This window comes from Triplophysa dalaica, chromosome 20 (assembly GCF_015846415.1).
Source record: "Triplophysa dalaica isolate WHDGS20190420 chromosome 20, ASM1584641v1, whole genome shotgun sequence".
Lineage (NCBI taxonomy): Eukaryota > Metazoa > Chordata > Actinopteri > Cypriniformes > Nemacheilidae > Triplophysa > Triplophysa dalaica.
In genome coordinates this window covers 20,785,181-20,803,265 of record NC_079561.1, presented here as the reverse complement: position 1 = coordinate 20,803,265, position 18,085 = coordinate 20,785,181, and the positions used below count along the sequence as shown (strand labels likewise).

At 39.6% G+C, this 18,085-nt stretch overlaps 1 protein-coding gene across 1 annotated transcript; it reads left to right on the top strand.

Annotated features, from left to right (window-relative positions):
* The first annotated feature begins 711 nt into the window (after nucleotides 1-711).
* On the top strand, nucleotides 712-17,984 carry tec (tec protein tyrosine kinase). The gene is made up of 18 exons (XM_056733247.1): nucleotides 712-1,061; nucleotides 1,232-1,411; nucleotides 1,500-1,604; nucleotides 1,696-1,777; nucleotides 1,923-2,051; nucleotides 6,045-6,097; nucleotides 9,846-10,042; nucleotides 10,291-10,356; nucleotides 10,448-10,502; nucleotides 10,604-10,680; nucleotides 10,785-10,912; nucleotides 13,301-13,375; nucleotides 13,461-13,632; nucleotides 13,732-13,948; nucleotides 16,282-16,346; nucleotides 16,433-16,551; nucleotides 16,627-16,784; nucleotides 17,128-17,984. The coding sequence occupies exons 2-18, from the start codon at nucleotides 1,274-1,276 to the stop codon at nucleotides 17,212-17,214; spliced, it is 1,923 nt and encodes a 640-aa protein (XP_056589225.1). The 5' UTR covers nucleotides 712-1,061; nucleotides 1,232-1,273; the 3' UTR covers nucleotides 17,215-17,984.
* The last annotated feature ends 101 nt before the right edge of the window (nucleotides 17,985-18,085 follow it).

The window sequence follows — 18,085 nt, the reverse complement described above, 5'->3', positions numbered from 1 at the left end:
ATGTGGTGTGAACACGATGTGACACACATAAACACATTTAAAAACTGGCCTCTTACATATTTTTAAGCAAATAAATGTCCCATCACCTTGTCTTGTTCGATTTGGGCTATGTTTTCCTCCTCGATGTTGCGTTGCCTTAAAAAATCTAAAGTGCTGATCCATGTTGATTCTCTGTTGATCAACGTTCAATATTAAGTCGTGGCCCCAACATAAGGATGTCCTTACCTCAACAAGCTGATTTCGTGGCCTCATCATATTATCACGTTCCCACGTGTGAATATTTCGTGGCCACGACAAAGCTAAGTGAAACTCGCATGTCCCCTCCCGGTCACCGTAGATTGGCGACCGCATTGTTCGCTTTGTTAACATTTGATGAACTTTCCTTAGAAGAAGAACCGTCGCCATCTTGCTCCGACCTTGACTTAAACGCACCCGACGATAAGACGCCCGAATTACAAAAGACGCCCGTTTTGTTTACATCATACATTTCTTCGTTATTTTGGGGAAATTCTTTTTTTTAGTTGAAAAAGGTTGAACAGAGTTCAGCATTAAGTCGATGATGTTCACGTGTTGTCATTCACAAACACTCGAAACAATTCATCAGCACGCTCAGAAGATCCAAACGCGTGACATTAAATCGGTCTTTTTCTACTTCCAAACCTATTATCGTCATGTTTTTATTCTTATTTCGTACAATACGTTTAACTGACAAACGTTTCGTTGGAAGTGTATAGCTGTTGGAAAACATGACACGTGTTGACCAGCGGGTGTCACTGATGTGTCCTGTTCTCGGGCACCCGCGTCACACACACACACACACACACACACACAGCATGTTCAATAGAGAGATTAACGAATGTGTTCATATGTGAAAGTTGCGGAACGATTGATTAATCGGCTACTTTGATAGACAGCAGGCATGACGTCATTACACAATTTAGCTGAACTCGCATTCAGACGCCGTATCTCTCTCGTGTGCGCGCGCGCGCTCTCGCATGCACAGAACTTGACTTCCTTCATTCGTGTTTCCTTATCATTGATCACAAACCAAAGCGCAGAAGGTAAGAAAGTGTTTTTATTCGTTTGTCTGCGATTGAGCGAGTGAATGTTTAGTTTAGTTCATGTGAACTTTCATGTTTTCAGACATTGAAAACACAAATGGATAATTACATTTCACTTTACATACCGGTGACAGCGTTGTGTTCTTATGTTTATGTATATATATGTATAGTTTCTGATACATGGCCATGGTGAGTGTTCAGATGTGTCTGAGATGAGTTTGACACCCATTCTTGAGGAAACGTTGATCAAACGTTCTCAGCAGAAGAAACGGACGTCTCCACTCAACTATAAAGAAAGAGTGTTTGTGTTAACCAAGAGCAAACTCACATATTATGAGCTCAGAGCGGAGGTACACACACACACACACACACACACTACATTGACATACTGTGTTAAATGTTTTGAGTTGATGCGACAAAACTGTGTGTGATTTACAGAAGAGGGTAAGGAAGGGTTCAGTGGAGCTGAACAGAATCAAATGTGTTGAGATTGTTAGAAACAACTCGACTATCATTCCCTGTCAGAACAAATATCCATTTCAGGTGAGAGAGAGAGAGAGTCACAAAAACATTACTAACATGACTGAGCTACTGAGCTTTATCTCTCTTTCTCTCTCTCTCTCGCTCTCGTCAGGTTGTTCATGATTCGGCTATGCTGTATATATTTGCTCCCAGTAATGAGAGCAGAAGTATTTGGGTGCAGAACATCAAAGAAGGTGAGTGAGTTTGACAATGATGTTTATGTGAATGGTTTGGTGGTGGATGCATTATACCTACATAGACCACATTGTAGTTGACTAGAGGAAAGTGATGTGTACATTCATGAGACGTGTGTTGATTTCTTTATCTTGTGTTGTTCAGAGATTAGGAATAACGCAGAGATAGCAGCAAAGTTTCACCCTCAGTTCTGGCAGGAGGGCGAGTGGATGTGTTGCGGGCAGCTGGATAAAATGGCTCCGGGCTGTGAGGGCTACAACTTGTTCGGAGACGGTAAATAAACACACACGTTCACTACATGTACATCTGCATTGATTGAGACTGTAGCATCACATGTCCTTGACACCTGTAGTACTTTAGTACTGGTGTCATCGAACACAAACATGACCTCACAGACACTAGGTGTGCTGCCGGCCACTGATGCTTTTATAGATGTACGTCTGTGTCTTTCTAAATAAAACAACATTTTAATAGAAGTGTTTCTATAACACTGAAATCATTGAACTTCAAATATTTAACAACTATTAATCAAATGCTTAAAAAAGATTTTTTTCATTATTTGTTTATTTAAATGATTTAAAAAAAAAAAAAAAAAACATAGTTTTTTTCAATAAGGTCGCAATTTAAGAACAAGTTATAATGAGGGTTGGCCTATAGCCCAACAACAAACAAGATTAGATAGCCTGCATAATAATCCTGTTTTTTATAAATAAAGCAAAGCAATGTGTGGAAACAAAGAAGGCGAATAGAACGCAATGGACAAAAAGCATTTGATCTTGTGCAGAATTATAAACTGCCAATATAAACTCATTTATAGAATATACATAGGATAAACACTCGTGTGATTATGATGTTGAGATTATTTCACGTGCTTTTGTTGAGGAAATGCAAGCGTTATGGAGGTGCTTCACCACAAGCTTCTTTCATGGCTGCCAGTGTAGGGACAGTTACATCATGTTGTGACATCCCTTATGACAACACTGTTGTAAAATTGTGTCATATTAGCATAAAGCAATTCTGATTAGATGTATTAATAAAAAACTATTTTACTAGCCACCTTTAAAGAGACCCTGTCAGACTAGACCACGATGTGGCCTACATTACAAACATATAGCCAAATAACAATATTAATACAAAACTATAAACATTGTCTGTTACTCATTACTTGGAAAAATGTTTTTTCTCCAATTTATTCTTTATACAATCAATTGAACTCTTCGCACAAACAAACAACACTGTTCAGTTGAGAGAAGTGCACACAAGTATTTCAGTAGGCTACATCTTGCTGTTTATTTAAATTGATGTTATAGAATGTTTTTTCGTACATTTTAATGAATGTTGCAACTGTCTCCTGTTACAGGTTCAGTTGCAACATCAGAAATTGTGTGTTCAAGTATAAATTGTGCGTATATTATTATACATACACATGTTACAGCAGTGTAGCTGACAGGTGTCGTGTTAACATATAAACATTTAGGCTTTCTACCAGAAACTGTCTCAGAGAAACTGAAGGCAACCATCTACCTACAGCTCATTCTGCCATCAAATAATGTCAATCTGTCTTTCATTCATTGAGTTTTGAATATCAAAATATTGATATTTATCATGTAGCTTTAGAACATTATTTACTTTAAGGTTTATTCTGTGTCAATGTTAGGGTTGCAATAATAAACCAAAACAATATGGTGCGCATGGCTTCAGTGATGTTATTACACACTTTTGTCTGGTGCACGCGCCTCACGAGCTCTGGATCAAACCTGAGAGAACCTTTGTACCCAGTGTTGGGTTACAGCTGAACCTCATCTAAACCAGCTTGGGTTTATCTGGTCTCACATTTACACTGCAACCCAGAGTTGGTTGATCTGGCTTTGTGCGATAGGCCTCAGAGGTTTGGATCACACAGCAGGTCAACAAACAGTCACAGTGTAAGTTTGAAAGTGACCCATATCCAAATGTGAGCGCTGCATTTAACCCATCCGCTGAGTCATGAACATACACACACACCCTGAGTAAGGAACAAGCTCCTCTGACTGAGGAATGCTTATTTCACTGACTAAAATGCAAATCAATTTATAACCTTTACATAACATTGTTCTAATATTCTGTCTCTATCACTTCAAATAAACCTAGATCATACACCCATTATTTCTTTGTAAGCAGGCAGACTTACAAAATCAGCAGGGGATCAAATCATTCACCCTCACTGTAAGCAAAGCTATATAAGCACAAAGTTATATAGCATAGACAGTGCACATGTGTGACCAGAGGTGCAATGTACACGCATATATATATATATATGTGTGTGTTACATAGTCCTCAGTAGTTTGTTAGTTGGTTGAGTTCAGTTCTTTGATGGAACGTGAATAAAACGGTTCTGAAATCAGGAAGTGCGTGTCTTTAGGAACCGATAGCGCGTTCCAGAGGGCAATCGAGTGAACAGGGGGTTTCCAGGGTGAGAAAGGGCTTTTATTCTGTTTCTGGTCCGCCGTACACATCTGGTGCTGTAGATGTTCTCCAGAGAAGAGCGCTGTGATCATGTGTGTTGAGTTCAAAACAAAAGGCATTATAGGAGTCATACCAAACACCAATAAAGCTTTTGCACCAGAACATTACATAGATACATGGATAGACACCAATCTGGCGGCGCGTGTCAATCACGTCTTCGGCGAATGTTGTAACTATCTGTCAGATCACATCACTCACGCCAGTAAGAAAGAGCGATCTCTAGAGATCCAGTTATCATCTGTTGGACGAAGTGCTGAAAACCTAATGTTTTTGTAAGGATTCTTATTCTTATTTTTCCGCCTTAAAACCGGTCGCCCAGCCCAAACTGTAAGTCGTAGAAACTCGACACTTGGTCATTTGGTTGTATCTGTGCAGGTTACTCAGATACAGTGACCCAGCCATATCTGCCCATAGGTGGCGCTACAGCGAAGAAAAGCGTGTTTGCGCTCGTTAGCGCTCGTAACCCCTTAACCGTTTGTCGCACACCAAAGTGTTTTATATCAGTGTAATCATTGGCTCAAAACTTAAAAAACGTTTTAATTAATATCTAAAAGGACATTAGCTTATCTAAAATAACATGGCCGCCATTGGCCAATGAAGTTTGAGCACTTATTACAACGGGTTAACGTAGGCCAATCAAAACAACACTCGTTGGGCTTATTCATCTCATGGTCCTTAAGGTCTGTAAGAAATGTGAACTCATTCAGCCACCTGGGGGCGAAATAACACTTTAGGAGTGCTTAAACAATTGTGTATCAAGTGACATTTGACATTTATGCAAACTATTGATATCATATGATAGCTCTCCTGATCCGAACAACTTTGCCTCTTGAACGATCGATGTCGATCGCACGGTTAGGGAGTTATCTGTGATGATGTTAAAAACCTACTTTAGTGAACTAGTCCAAGATTTTTCGCCCGATCGGAACCAAACCAATGCATCTGTCTTCTCTTGAGTGTGATTGCGAATAGTTATTGAAAAAAGATGAAATTTAATTTCACGGTCTCTTAGAGGAGCCAAACGTAAAATGGGCGGAGCTTATAACATTAAAATGTCCATAACTCATGAGCGGCTCAACATAATGTCATAGACCGTCCCTCCGAGGTTACCTACAAAACACTGTGGCATTTGAACACACGGTGGCGCTATAACAGTGAAAATGACAACTTTGGCAAAACCCCTCAGTCGTTAACCTATTTGCAGGCTCAGGACTTCGTCTGCGATTGATGGATTGTCATTGCAATTTTTTTATCGTGTTCCTGGATCATCGCCGAGTCCTACAATACGAACATGCCAGGCAAACCTACGTAAGAGCCATTTAAGCGCTCGAACCCTGAAAAGGCTGCTTGCAGCTTTAATTTATTTGTCATTTTTGTACACATGCCTATTGTATGACAGCCTAGAATACACATAATGTGAATGATCTCTAGGGTCACACCTTCATTTTATACCATTCTTTCACCCCAATAACCACCCCTATTATTGAGCATTTTATTGATTGCAAAAACTAGTTATTATAATAATAACATACAGTATCAAACTTTGATGAGCACTTACTTTAGCCAATCCAAATAATGCTCCGATCCGTGATCCAAAATCCATAATAGGATCGGAACCATGAGTTTTGTGATCCACGACTTCATGATACAGGCCACTGTTTATGTTTGTATAAATCACCTGTGTGTGTATCAACCCTAAACATGTGTGTGTGTATCAACCTTACCCTAAACCTCTGTTTGTGTGTTTTCTCTTTATCCCAGTTTCTCGTAAACCACTGCCACCAGTTCCAGGAGAGGAAACCACCGGCTGTACGGTGAGATTTGACCAGATTCTATGTTAACTTAAGTGCTGTTTCGTTGCGGGTTAGGGTGGTTTAGTGTTGGTTTTAGTGCTGTTTTAGTGTTGGTTTAGTGCTGTTTTAGTGTTGGTTTAGTGCGGGTTTAATGCTGGTTAAGTACTGTTTAATGCTGGTTTAATGTTGGTTTAATGCTAGTGTTGGTTTAATGCTGGTTTAGTGTTAGTTTAGTGCTGGTGTACTACTGGTTTAATGCTAGTTAAGTACTGTTTAGTGTTGGTTTAGTGTTGGTTTAGTGCTGGTGTACTGCTGGTTTAGTGCCGCTTTAGTTCTGGTTTAATGTTGGTTAAGTACTGTTTAATGTTGGTTTAGTGTTGGTTTAATGCTGGTGTACTGCTGGTTTAGTGCTGCTTTAGTTCTGGTCTAATGTTGGTTAAGTACTGTTTAATGTTGGTTTATTGTTGGTTTAGTGCTGGTTTAGTGCTGTTTAATGCTGGTTTAGTGTTGGTTTAATGCTGGTGTACTGCTGGTTTAGTGCTGCTTTAGTTCTGGTTTAATGTTGGTTAAGTACTGTTTAATGTTGGTTTAGTGCTGCTTTAGTTCTAGTTTAATGTTGGTTAAGTACTGTTTAATGCTGGTTTAGTGTTGGTTTAATGCTGGTGTACTGCTGGTTTAGTGCTGCTTTAGTTCTGGTTTAATGTTGGTTAAGTACTGTTTAATGTTGGTTTAGTGTTGGTTTAGTGCTGGTTAAGTGCTGTTTAATGCTGATTTATTGTTGGTTTAGTGCTGGTTTAATGCTGGTATAATGCTGGTTTAGTTTTGTTTTAATGCTGGTTTAGTGTTAGTCTAGTGCTGGTGTACTGCTGGTTTAGTGCTGGTTAAGTACTGTTTAGTTTTGGTTTAGTTTTGGTTTAGTGCTGGTTTAATGCTGGTTTAATGCTGGTTAAGTACTGTTTATTGCTAGTTAAGTGTTGGTTTAGTGCTGGTTTAATGCTGCTTAAGTGCTGTTTAATGTTGGTTTAATGCTGGTTTAGTGTTGGGTTAATGCTGGTATAATGCTGGTTTAGTGGTAGTTAAGTGCTGGTGTACTCCTGGTTTAGTGCTGGTTTAATGCTGGTTAAATACTGTTTAGTGTTAGTTTAGTGTTGGTTTAGTGTTGGTTTAGTGTTGGTTTAGTGTTGGTTTAGTGTTGGTTTAGTGTTGGTTTAGTGCTGGTTTAATGCTGGTTTTATGCTGGTTTAGTGCTGGTGTACTGCTGGTTTAGTGCTGGTTTAATGCTGGTTAAGTATTGTTTAATGCTGGTTTAGTGCTGGTTTAATGCTGGTTAAGTACTGTTTAGTGCTGGTTTAGTGCTGGTTTAATGCTGGTTAAGTATTGTTTAATGCTGGTTTAGTGCTGGTTTAATGTTGGTTAAGTACTGTTTAGTGTTGGTTTAGTGCTGGTGTACTGCTGCTTTAGTGCTGGTTTAATGCTGCTTAAGTACGGTTTAATGCTGGTTTAGTGCTGGTTTAATGCTGGTTTAATGCTGGTTAAGTATTGTTTAATGCTGGTTTAGTGCTGGTTTAATGCTGCTTAAGTGCTGTTTAATGCTGGTTTAGTGTTGGTTTAGTGCTGGTTTATTGCTGGTTTAATGCTGGTATAATGCTGCTTTAGTGCTGGTTTAATGTTGGTTAAGTACTGTTTAGTGTTGGTTTAGTGCTGGTTTAGTTTTGGTTTAATGCTGGTTTAGTGTTAGTCTAGTGCTGGTCTACTGCTGGTTTAGTGCTGGTTTAATGCTGGTTAAGTACTGTATAGTGCTGGTTTAATGCTGTTTTAGTGTTAGTTTAGTGCTGGTGTACTGCTGGTTTAATGCTGGTTAAGTGCTGTTTAATGCTGGTTTAGTATTGGTTAAGTGCTGGTTAAGTGCTGTTTAGTGCTGGTTTAATGCTGGTATAATGCCGGTTTAGTTTTGGTTTAATGCTGGTTAAGTGTTAGTTTAGTGCTGGTGTACTGCTGGTTTAGTGCTGGTTAAGTACTGTTTAGTTTTGGTTTAGTGCTGGTTTAGTGCTGGTTTAATGCTGTTTTATGCTGGTTTAGTGTTGGTTTTGTACTGGTTTATTGCTGGTTTAATGCTGGTATAATGCTTCTTTAGTTTTGGTTTAATGCTGGTTTAGTGTTAGTTTAGTGCTGGTGTACTGCTGGTGTACTGCTGGTTTAGTGCTGATTTAAGGCTTATATAATGCTGGTTTAGTTTTGGTCTAATGCTGGTTTAGTTTTAGTTTAGTGCTGGTGTACTGCTGGTTTAGAGCTGGTACAATGCTGGTTTAGTTTTGGTTTAATGCTGGTTTAGTGTATTGTTGTGCTGGTACAATGCTGGTTTAGTTTTGGTTTAATGCTGGTTTAGTGTATTGTTGTGCTGGTGTACTGCTGGTTTAGTGCTGGTTTAATGCTGGTTAAGTACTGTTTAATGCTGCTTTAGTTTTGGTTTAATGCTGGTTTAGTGTTCGTTTAGTGCTGGTGTACTGCTGGTTTAGTTCTGGTTTAATGCTGGTATAATGCTGGTTTAGTTTTGGTTTAATGCTGGTTAAGTGTTAGTTTCTGGTGTACTGTTGGTTTAGTGCTGGTTTGATGCTGTTTAAGTACTGTTTAGTGTTGGTTAGTGTTGGTTTAGTGCTTGTTTAGTGTTGGTTTAGTGCTGGTTTAATGCTGTTTTAGTGTTAGTTTAGTGCTGGTGTACTGCTGGTTTAGTGCTGCTTTAGTTCTGGTTTAATGTTGGTTAAGTACTGTTTAGTGTTGGTTTAGAACTGGTTTAGTGCTGTTTAATGCTGGTTTAGTGTTGGTTAAGTGCTGTTTAATGCTGATTTATTGTTGGTTTAGTGCTGGTTTAATGCTGGTATAATGCTGGTTTAGTTTTGTTTTAATGCTGGTTTAGTGTTAGTCTAGTGCTGGTGTACTGCTGGTTTAGTGCTGGTTTAATGCTGGTTAAGTACCGTTTATTGCTGGTTTAGTACTGGTTTAATGCTGTTTTAGTGTAAGTTTACTGCTGGTGTACTGCTGGTTAATATATTTGTGAAACACACTATTTGGCTCTAATGCAACCTCCTATGTGGTAACTCCACTCACTGGCCGAGCAATGCCCACCCACCGCCCATCTGATTGGCTGAAAGTCACGAGTCCGGCCAATCAAAGCGGAAAGCTGAAGACATTGAAAACATTTGCTCTGTCGAGCTGCTTCAGTGATCGCACATGAGTTGACGGAATAATTATCTACACATTATTTTAAGTCATGCCAATCACAAATACAAACCATTTAAAGCATCAAGTACTCGCGTGCTCTCAAAAGACGATCTTCAGTCAATGCACGCAGGCAACAGCAAAACAGCAAGATCAGATATGTTGATTTTACTGCACGTTTGGCCGATGTCACGCTGCACATGTGCTGGGGATCTTCAGACAGTCCTAAACAAAGAGGAAGGTTCACATTCTGTTTAAAAGATCACCACCATTAAAGGGTCTCGTTGCGCATTCTTTCTGACCAGTATTGCTTCTTCTGTCCTAACTGTCGACCATGATGTCACTATAGTTAACCTGTAGTAACCATGATTTTTGGGAAGAGTTTTTTCAGAGCTCTTGTTATTCCTAATATTGATCATATTTTTCATTTTGACACCAGACATATATATCGCGTTCTCGGTCTACTTGATCTCTAAAACCCATATCGGTCAACCCGAATTCAAATATGCATGTGTAATTTGGTGTACTAACCATTACCTCCATCACCCCATAGGTCAGACGACCTTCTCCTCCCCTCCCACCCTCAGAGGGGACCCCACAGGAAGAGGCAGGCTCTACGGAGGAAGTGGTCATTGCGTTGTATGACTTTCAAGGGCTGGAGCCTCATGATTTGATGTTGAAGACCGGAGAAGAGTATGTCATACTGGAGAAGAGGGGTGTGAACTGGTATAAAGCTCGGAATAGATTTGGGTGTGTGTTTTGTTCATCAGTCACTTTAAACTGTTATAAACAACTGGTAGGGTTTGCGTCTTTCCCACTTCAGGACCATGACGAGCTAGTGTGATGTTGCACAGACGGACTGTTCAGTGTTTGACTTCAGCTCAGCTCTCAAACTCTTCTCACTATTATGTATTGTGCCCATCGGCCTATAACGACACCATCATGATCAATTTCTGCTTACACATTTCTGTATTGTGTGTGTGTGTGTGTGTGTATAGAGAAGAGGGCTACATCCCCAGCAACTATGTGACTGTAAAGGAATCCAACATGCTTGAACAATTTATGTGAGTAAAACCACATGTGTGTGTGAATGTTGAATGGTTTTGTATTTCAATTTCAGATTTCAAATTTCATTTGTTTTGTTGTGTTTTTTAGATGGTTCCGTAAAAATGTCAACCGCAACAAAGCTGAGGAGCAACTCAGAAAAGAGGTGTGTGTGTGTGTGTGTGTGTGTGTGTGATGTAGTGTGTGTTCAGTGCTGTGATCCATGTGCGTTTGATGTGTATTTAGTGTGTGTGTGTGTGTTTGTAGGGGAAAGATGGGGGATTTATGGTTCGGATGTCCAGTACAGGGACGTACACCGTGTCGTTGTTCAGCAAGAGCTTAGGGTGAGACACATTTATTAAATGATACTGAGATCTTTCTATGAGATATAATATCAGGAGATGTGATGATCAATTGCTTAATATTGTGTTATATTGAATGTGTGTAGTGATGGAGCAGTCAGGCATTACCAGATTAAAGAAACACAAACCCCCACAAGACAGTTTTATCTGGCTGAAAAATATCTGTTCAACAGCATTCCTGAACTCATAGAGTACCACACGTACAACTCTGCAGGTAACAAACACACACTTGTGTAGCAAAACCTCACAAATTACAGGAAAACCTCCTTTTTGTCAAAGCACTTTAAAAATATGCTAAATAAAGAGCGCTCTTCCACCATCACGTGGAACTATTGTAAGCACGGTATGGAAGGTTTCCAGTTATGTTTCCAGGTGAGGCTGGCTCAACACGGCACGGAGATGTTCTGGGCTCGGAGTGGTTCTAATAGAATGTGTGCAGACACGGTAAAGCTCTGTCTCTTGTGTTACCACAGCAGCGTGTGACGCATTGTTTACATTTGACAGATTGTCATTATCAGCCTTGTTGTGGAAAACTAATCCATTTACACACCGGCCGGAGTGGAACGATTTAGCAACGAGAACCATACGGCACGATGGTGGAAAAGTGCTCTAAGGTTTAGCATTAGGTTACAGTGATTATACAGTAACTGGCATCATTCGAATTTTAGCAATTTCGATTCTGCGTAATCCCAGTTTGGATTCCACAGTTGAAGTAAAACATGTAGATATCAACCTGTATGGTCATTTAGTCTGCTTATTCACTGCTTTGCCAAAAAATATATGTATTAATCACCACTGTTCTGTGTGTTTGTCCATAGCAACCAGGTTTTGTCTGATAATTACAATTTGTATACCATAGTTGAACTACATCATGGTCAAACTTTAGTTTTCATAAGTTAACACATGCTCCCCTGTTGAAAAACCAACATAAGCTGGTTTGGTATGTTTTCATGCTGGTTTGACCAGCTTAAACCAGAACAAACCAGAGAACCCGGATCAAAACATACCAAACCAGCAAATGCTGTTTTTTCAACAGGGTCATTTCTAAAAATCTGGAATTGACATTTGATTCCAGAATTAAAATATATTTTTTAGCTATGTACAGTTTTGCTCAAAAGTTTACACATCCCTTGCAGAATCTGGAAAAAGCTGAATCATTTGGAAAAATAAGAGGATTTTTGAAAATGCAGGTTTATTTTTAATGTAGTCCTGCCCCGAGCAAGTTATTTCACTAAAGAATTGTTAACATACAGTTCACACTAAAGAATAATAACAGAATTTCAAAAATATCCCAGTGCAAAAGTTTAGCTGATTCTTAATACTGTATGATGTCACCTAAACAATCAATGAGAGTTTTTATATTTAGTCACAGTTGTTTAAGGGTTTCTTGTGAAGGGTCATGAAGGGTCATGAGTCATTAGACTGTCCTATGATCTTCCAAACAATCACCCAGGTCCTCCAAAATCTGTGCTTTTCAGCATTTCTGTAAATTTGACTCATGTCCTGGGGTCCGTTTCAGAAAGCAGGGTATCTTATAGTCTGAGTGAGTAACCAGAGTAACATACTCCATGAACCTTTTTGTCACGTGCTGTTGCCATGGTGAATCGTTCTATCTTCACTCAATTGATGAAGGCTTTTCATCGCCATGCTGCACGCACATAACGGATCACTCAAATCAGCTGGTCTGAAACTGAAAACTCAGAGTAACGATTTTCTGAGTAAATCAACTCAGAGTTCAGATTAAAACTCAAATTGTTTTGATGTAAAAAATATATGTATATAATTTCCTGAAAAACATTTATGTATTTTTAAATCTTCTGATGGACATTAGTGAATGAAAAAATAAGATGTATAAATGAAACAATAACAATTTACACCAAAACCATTTTCAGAGCTTTACACCCACATGACTTTAAATGAATGGTGTTTTGAATTTTGATGTTCCGAATATGGTAAGAGGCGTTACATTTCTGTGCAGTATTCAACCAATCACTATGCACTAGTGACCTGGCCAATATTAACACACCTAGCTTTTCAGAGCCATGAGTGTTGTAAAATAGCAGCGCGTTTCAGAGAGGCGGAGCAAACGGTGTGTGGAAAATACAGCTTTTTACATGTACATTTATGCATTTGGCAGACGCTTTTATCCAAAGAGACTAACATTGCTTTATCCTATACATTTTACATAGTTATTTGCAATCCCCTGAGATCGAACCCACAACCTTGCGTTGTTAACACAATGCTCTTACCACTGAGCTACAGGACAGCTGTTTTTCAGCCTTATATCGTGTATACACATTACATTAATCTAAAACAAACAATAATAGGCATTTTAGCCGAGTCAAATGATCCCTTTAAGATCCAGGGGTATGTAAACTTTTGCCCTGGGCTATTTTTCTGAAATTTTCTGAAAAATAACTTGCTCAGTGCAGGACTACATAACAAATCCTCTTATTCTTCCAAATGTTTCAGCCTTTTCCAGATTCTGCAAGGGGTATGTAAACTTTTGAGCATAACTGTATGTACATATAAAAACTAACGAAATCTGTGAAATGTCCACATTTGTTTGTGTGTGTCTGTGTGTGTGTGTGTGTGTGTGTAGGTCTTGTCTGCAGACTCCGTCATGCAGTAGGTGATGGGAGGAGGGAGGCTCCTACAACAGCAGGGTTCAGCTATGGTACACACTCACTATCATCATCATCATCATCATCATCATCATGAGCAGTCACGTTACATGAATGTTGTCCGCTTGTTGTTCTTAGACAAATGGGAGATCAATCCGTCTGAATTGACGTTCATGAAGGAACTTGGCAGCGGTCAGGTGGGAGTGGTCAGACTGGGCAAATGGAGAGCGCAGCATAAAGTGGCTATAAAAACCATCAGAGAAGGAGCCATGAGTGAAGAGGACTTCATTGAGGAGGCCAAGATCATGATGTACACGTCACATGCACTTTTTCTTCAAAATAATGATTTGAAAGTATGTTTACAGTAAACCGCTTCAGTGTGAAAAGTGTTCTGTCCCGTGCATAACAGGAATTTGTCTCATCGTAATCTGGTGCAGTTGTACGGAGTTTGTACCCAACAGAAGCCCATTTATCTGGTCACTGAATTCATGGAACTTGGCTGCCTGCTGAACTTCCTCCGGCAGAGACGAGGAACGCTCGGGCCGCAGGATCTTCTGAGCATCTGTCATGACATTAGTCTGGGAATGACACATCTGGAGCAGCACGGATTCATTCACAGAGACCTGGTGAGAAAACACACACAAGAGTAACAGATAACACACACATATATATCACATGGTGTGACACGTGATTTGAACATCAGATCAAACAAATGCTCACAAACAATGACGTGAAATGTTGCAATAATGAGAACAACAAGTCATAGTGTCATTTGTATATAAGAACTGACAGCCACAGAGCGGAGCTTTTATTCTTGTCTTATGGTTTGTAACTGTGCAGTGAGGAGGGTGTCTGCGCGTTCTTAGAAACTATTCAAAGTTGATCGATCAGTTTATAGAAAATGAAGACCCTTAAAATGTCTTAAATGCCATTTTCCAAGGTATTAAATCGTGTATCAGTTCATATTTGCTCTCAAAGGTCATATGTTAGAGTAAGATTGAATGAATCTTTGCGTAGGCTGGTAGTTGGAGGTCCATTTGCACCTGCTTGTTAAACCACAATGTTGATTGTTGGGGAAATGCAAGTTTTGGTTCCAAAGGTTGAAAAAGTGAAAAGTGAAAGTGACCTATTAGTCAGATATGGTGACCCATACCCGAAATGTGACCTCTGCTTTAAACCCCATCCATAGAGTAGTGAACACAAACCTGGAGCAGTGGGCAGCTATCACTGCAGCACCCCGGGAGCAAGTAGGGGTAAGGTGCCTTGCTCAAGGGCACCTCAATCATTACCTGCCGGCAACGTTCTGGTCACGAGTCCGGCCTTAAAGAGCATTAAAATGTCTTAAATCTGTGTTTCCAAGATCTTAGAAATGCAGTCGAACCGACACTGTAAAGAAGATTTTATTTTCGTTTTAAAATCATGTATGTCTATTTGAACAAAATAGGCGGAACCAACTTACAAATAACACGTTCGTTAGGTGAGTGGATTGGACATTACCACGTGGAGAAAAGTTAGAGCTTTAGCCACGGGGAAGTGATAATTTGATGCTATGAAATTCATGCATGCCAACTTGTCACCTTTCGGCAAAATTCGCCGTTTTGGATCCAAAATGGGTCATTATTGTGATTCTTGTAGATCCAATGAGTTTTTGAAAATGGGGGGCGAGGGGGGTCTGTGAGTCTTCGGACGGGGTCACGGCGAATGAATTATGTCCAGGTGTTGTGGTAATAATGTCAAATCACTAGCCACTTTGCGTGTTATGTTTTAAATGTTGCGCAGATTGAGCGCACACACTCGACTCATGAATCAATATGAGATCTAGTCGCAGCAACTCGACTGCGCATTTCTGACTTACTTCAACACAACTGTCACTAAGCAACAGCTAAAGGCGCGCTGGTTTGTTTGCCTTGAAAGGAACGCAGCAGACCCAAGGAACATAATATTGGGTGAGTTTGTTAACACACTGTGTAAAAGGAATGGTACTGGACAACATACTGTACGCATGTGAGGGTTTCATTTGGTTTTTAGTGCAACATTGCTGATAGTATCACACCTAATGTTGTGGTTACAATGAAACCTCTTGTGTAAAAATCTAATTTAAATATGTCACTATTGTTACAGGCATGCTGTGCAAATAGTGTAACATTACGAGTTTGACAGTTCATGTTTAGACCGGAGCTGTGACTATAAGCTGTTGTGTGAACAGCACCTTGAAGTAAATGTCAAGAGTTAATTTGCTAAAGCAGAACTCTGTTTTTGTTCATTTTCATTTTCTATGTTTTTAATTGTATATTTTAAGTAAGATCATTCAAACAGTTGGATTGTTTTGATTAAGTAATAAAAACAAAAAAATACAGACAAGTAACACAGTAAAACACAATAAACATGATTCATGAAACTGAAAATGAACAAAAACAGAGTTGTCTGGTGGTTCATGTGGTTGTCTGTTCTAGACACTTTGTGCAGATCATGGAGTATTCTGATTATGTGCACTGAAATAATATGAAATTCAAATTCTAATAATTATATATATATAACTATATATTAACTTTGGCTATGTATAATATATAGCGTTGGGGGATCTCGCATCATTGTCACCTTTTTTCACCACGATGAGTTTGCATCTCTGGAAATTGAAATAAATTGAAATAGTCTTAAATCTAACTCTCAGAAATCTTCAGATACCCTGCAAAGGGGATCAACACTGTCCGGTCTCACATGCTAAGTGCTAGCATCAAAGCTAGTTTCTCTTTCTAATAAACCTTGCATTGGGTTAGTCACTCTTCTGAATGGTGTTGGGTTGATAAGAACTGTTTACTTGTGCTGTCTCACTATACAGGAAACATAAGTTTAAGTGTCACCAATGCACCCGCTTGAAGTGGCGGTGTCTTAAACTAGGTCTTGTTACAGTTACAGTAAACACCCTGAGTGAGTGTTGTGATGTGTTTTGTTCCCACAGGCTGCCAGAAACTGTCTGGTGAACATCTCTCTAGGGGTCAAAGTCTCAGACTTTGGGATGGCCAGGTATCACACAGACACACACACTGAAGGATAAAGATGAAGGAAACATGATGTGTATATGATTGTGTGGCATCTCGTGTGGTCTTCAGGTACGTTCTGGACGATCAGTACACTAGTTCATCAGGAGCAAAGTTTCCAGTCAAATGGTCTCCGCCTGAGGTCTTCAACTTCTGCAAATACAGCAGCAAATCTGATGTCTGGTCGTTTGGTGAGGATTAGTTTTTACCTTTGCGTGTTGGGTTGTGTGCGTTAATGGTAAGATCTGGTGACGTTCTCTCTTCAGGCGTGTTAATGTGGGAAGTTTTTACTGAAGGGAAAATGCCATTCGAACACAATTCCAACCATGAAGTGGTGATGATGGTCATGCAGGGACAACGACTCTATCGACCCAGAAAAACATCTCCTCATATCTACGGCATCATGCAGATGTGCTGGATGGAGGTAAAGAAGATTTTCCACAGCGTCCAAAAATGATTTGACACCTTTGGTTTGGTTATAAATGTCCAGGTTCTTTGTAGTGATCAAGACATCTTCTTGCCAGACTGAAAGCAAATATCTCAACTGCCGTTCTTCTTTTTATTTGCGATTAAAATGACCTTCATAGTGATTTGAGCGTTTTGAAGAGATGTTAGTTCAGGATGGGCTTGTGTTTGATTTACATAAACACTTGTTCTCAGTCAATACATGCTTTCAGCCACAAGCGCATACCCGACAGTGTAAATCTGGATTTGTGTGTTTGTGTTTAATGATCTAACTGAATGTGTTTATGTGTTGTGTTGTTCAGAGAGCAGATGATCGGCCAACGTTCTCACAGATTTCTGAAAAGATCTCTGATGCTCTGGAGGCCGATGGATCCGCGGTGTGTGTCTGAACCGATGATCATCTGACTCGACTTCAGTCCACCGTCTGATTGTGAAGCGTCTGCCTGGTCAAGTGACATGTGATGTGTTGACTATAAGAGCAAAGAACTGATGAACTGTTGCTGAAGCACTGCCCAGATGTGGGACGTTTGTTCACTGTCAGTCAGAATAATTGTGTTTTAATGCTAATGTCAAACCAGCTTCATTGTCACAAACACCAATAAACATTACACTGTTACAACATGAGTCATCAATAAACAATCACACACATTTGTTTTAAACATCATAACAAATTCATGAACACAGACACTAATCGGTCACGCTTTCTGATACCTGAGCAACCTAACACACACACACACACTTCTGACACCCTCCCACACACACACACACATTTCTGACTCACCCTCATACGCACACTCACAGTGTGTGGTCTTTGGTTGTGTTGTGTTGTGGCCGCTGGGACCAGTTTGAAAAGACGAGTTTTTCTGATTCTCATGGCTCTTAAGGTAAGTCTCACACACACACACACACACACACACACACACACACTGGAGTTTAGGGGCACAATCATCAGAAAGACTGTAATAGAGAAACATTTATGGATCTCCATCTCATTTCATCTCATGAAAGACATGTCAGATGTGAAAATGTCAATGTTTTGATCAGTAAAGATGGAAAATAGAGTTTTGTGTTTTTGAGACGTTTAAGAGGAAACATCTGTTCCTCACATCTTTGTTTCAAAGCAACTTGAAAGAAAAATAAAGGCAAAGAACTGAAGCGACCGAGTCTCTGTATGTGCGGTGTTGAGTTTTCATGAACAGACACTTGAGAGCAAGTACACTGTGTGTTGTGTTGATTGTATTTTTTCTGTCCAGTCGCTGT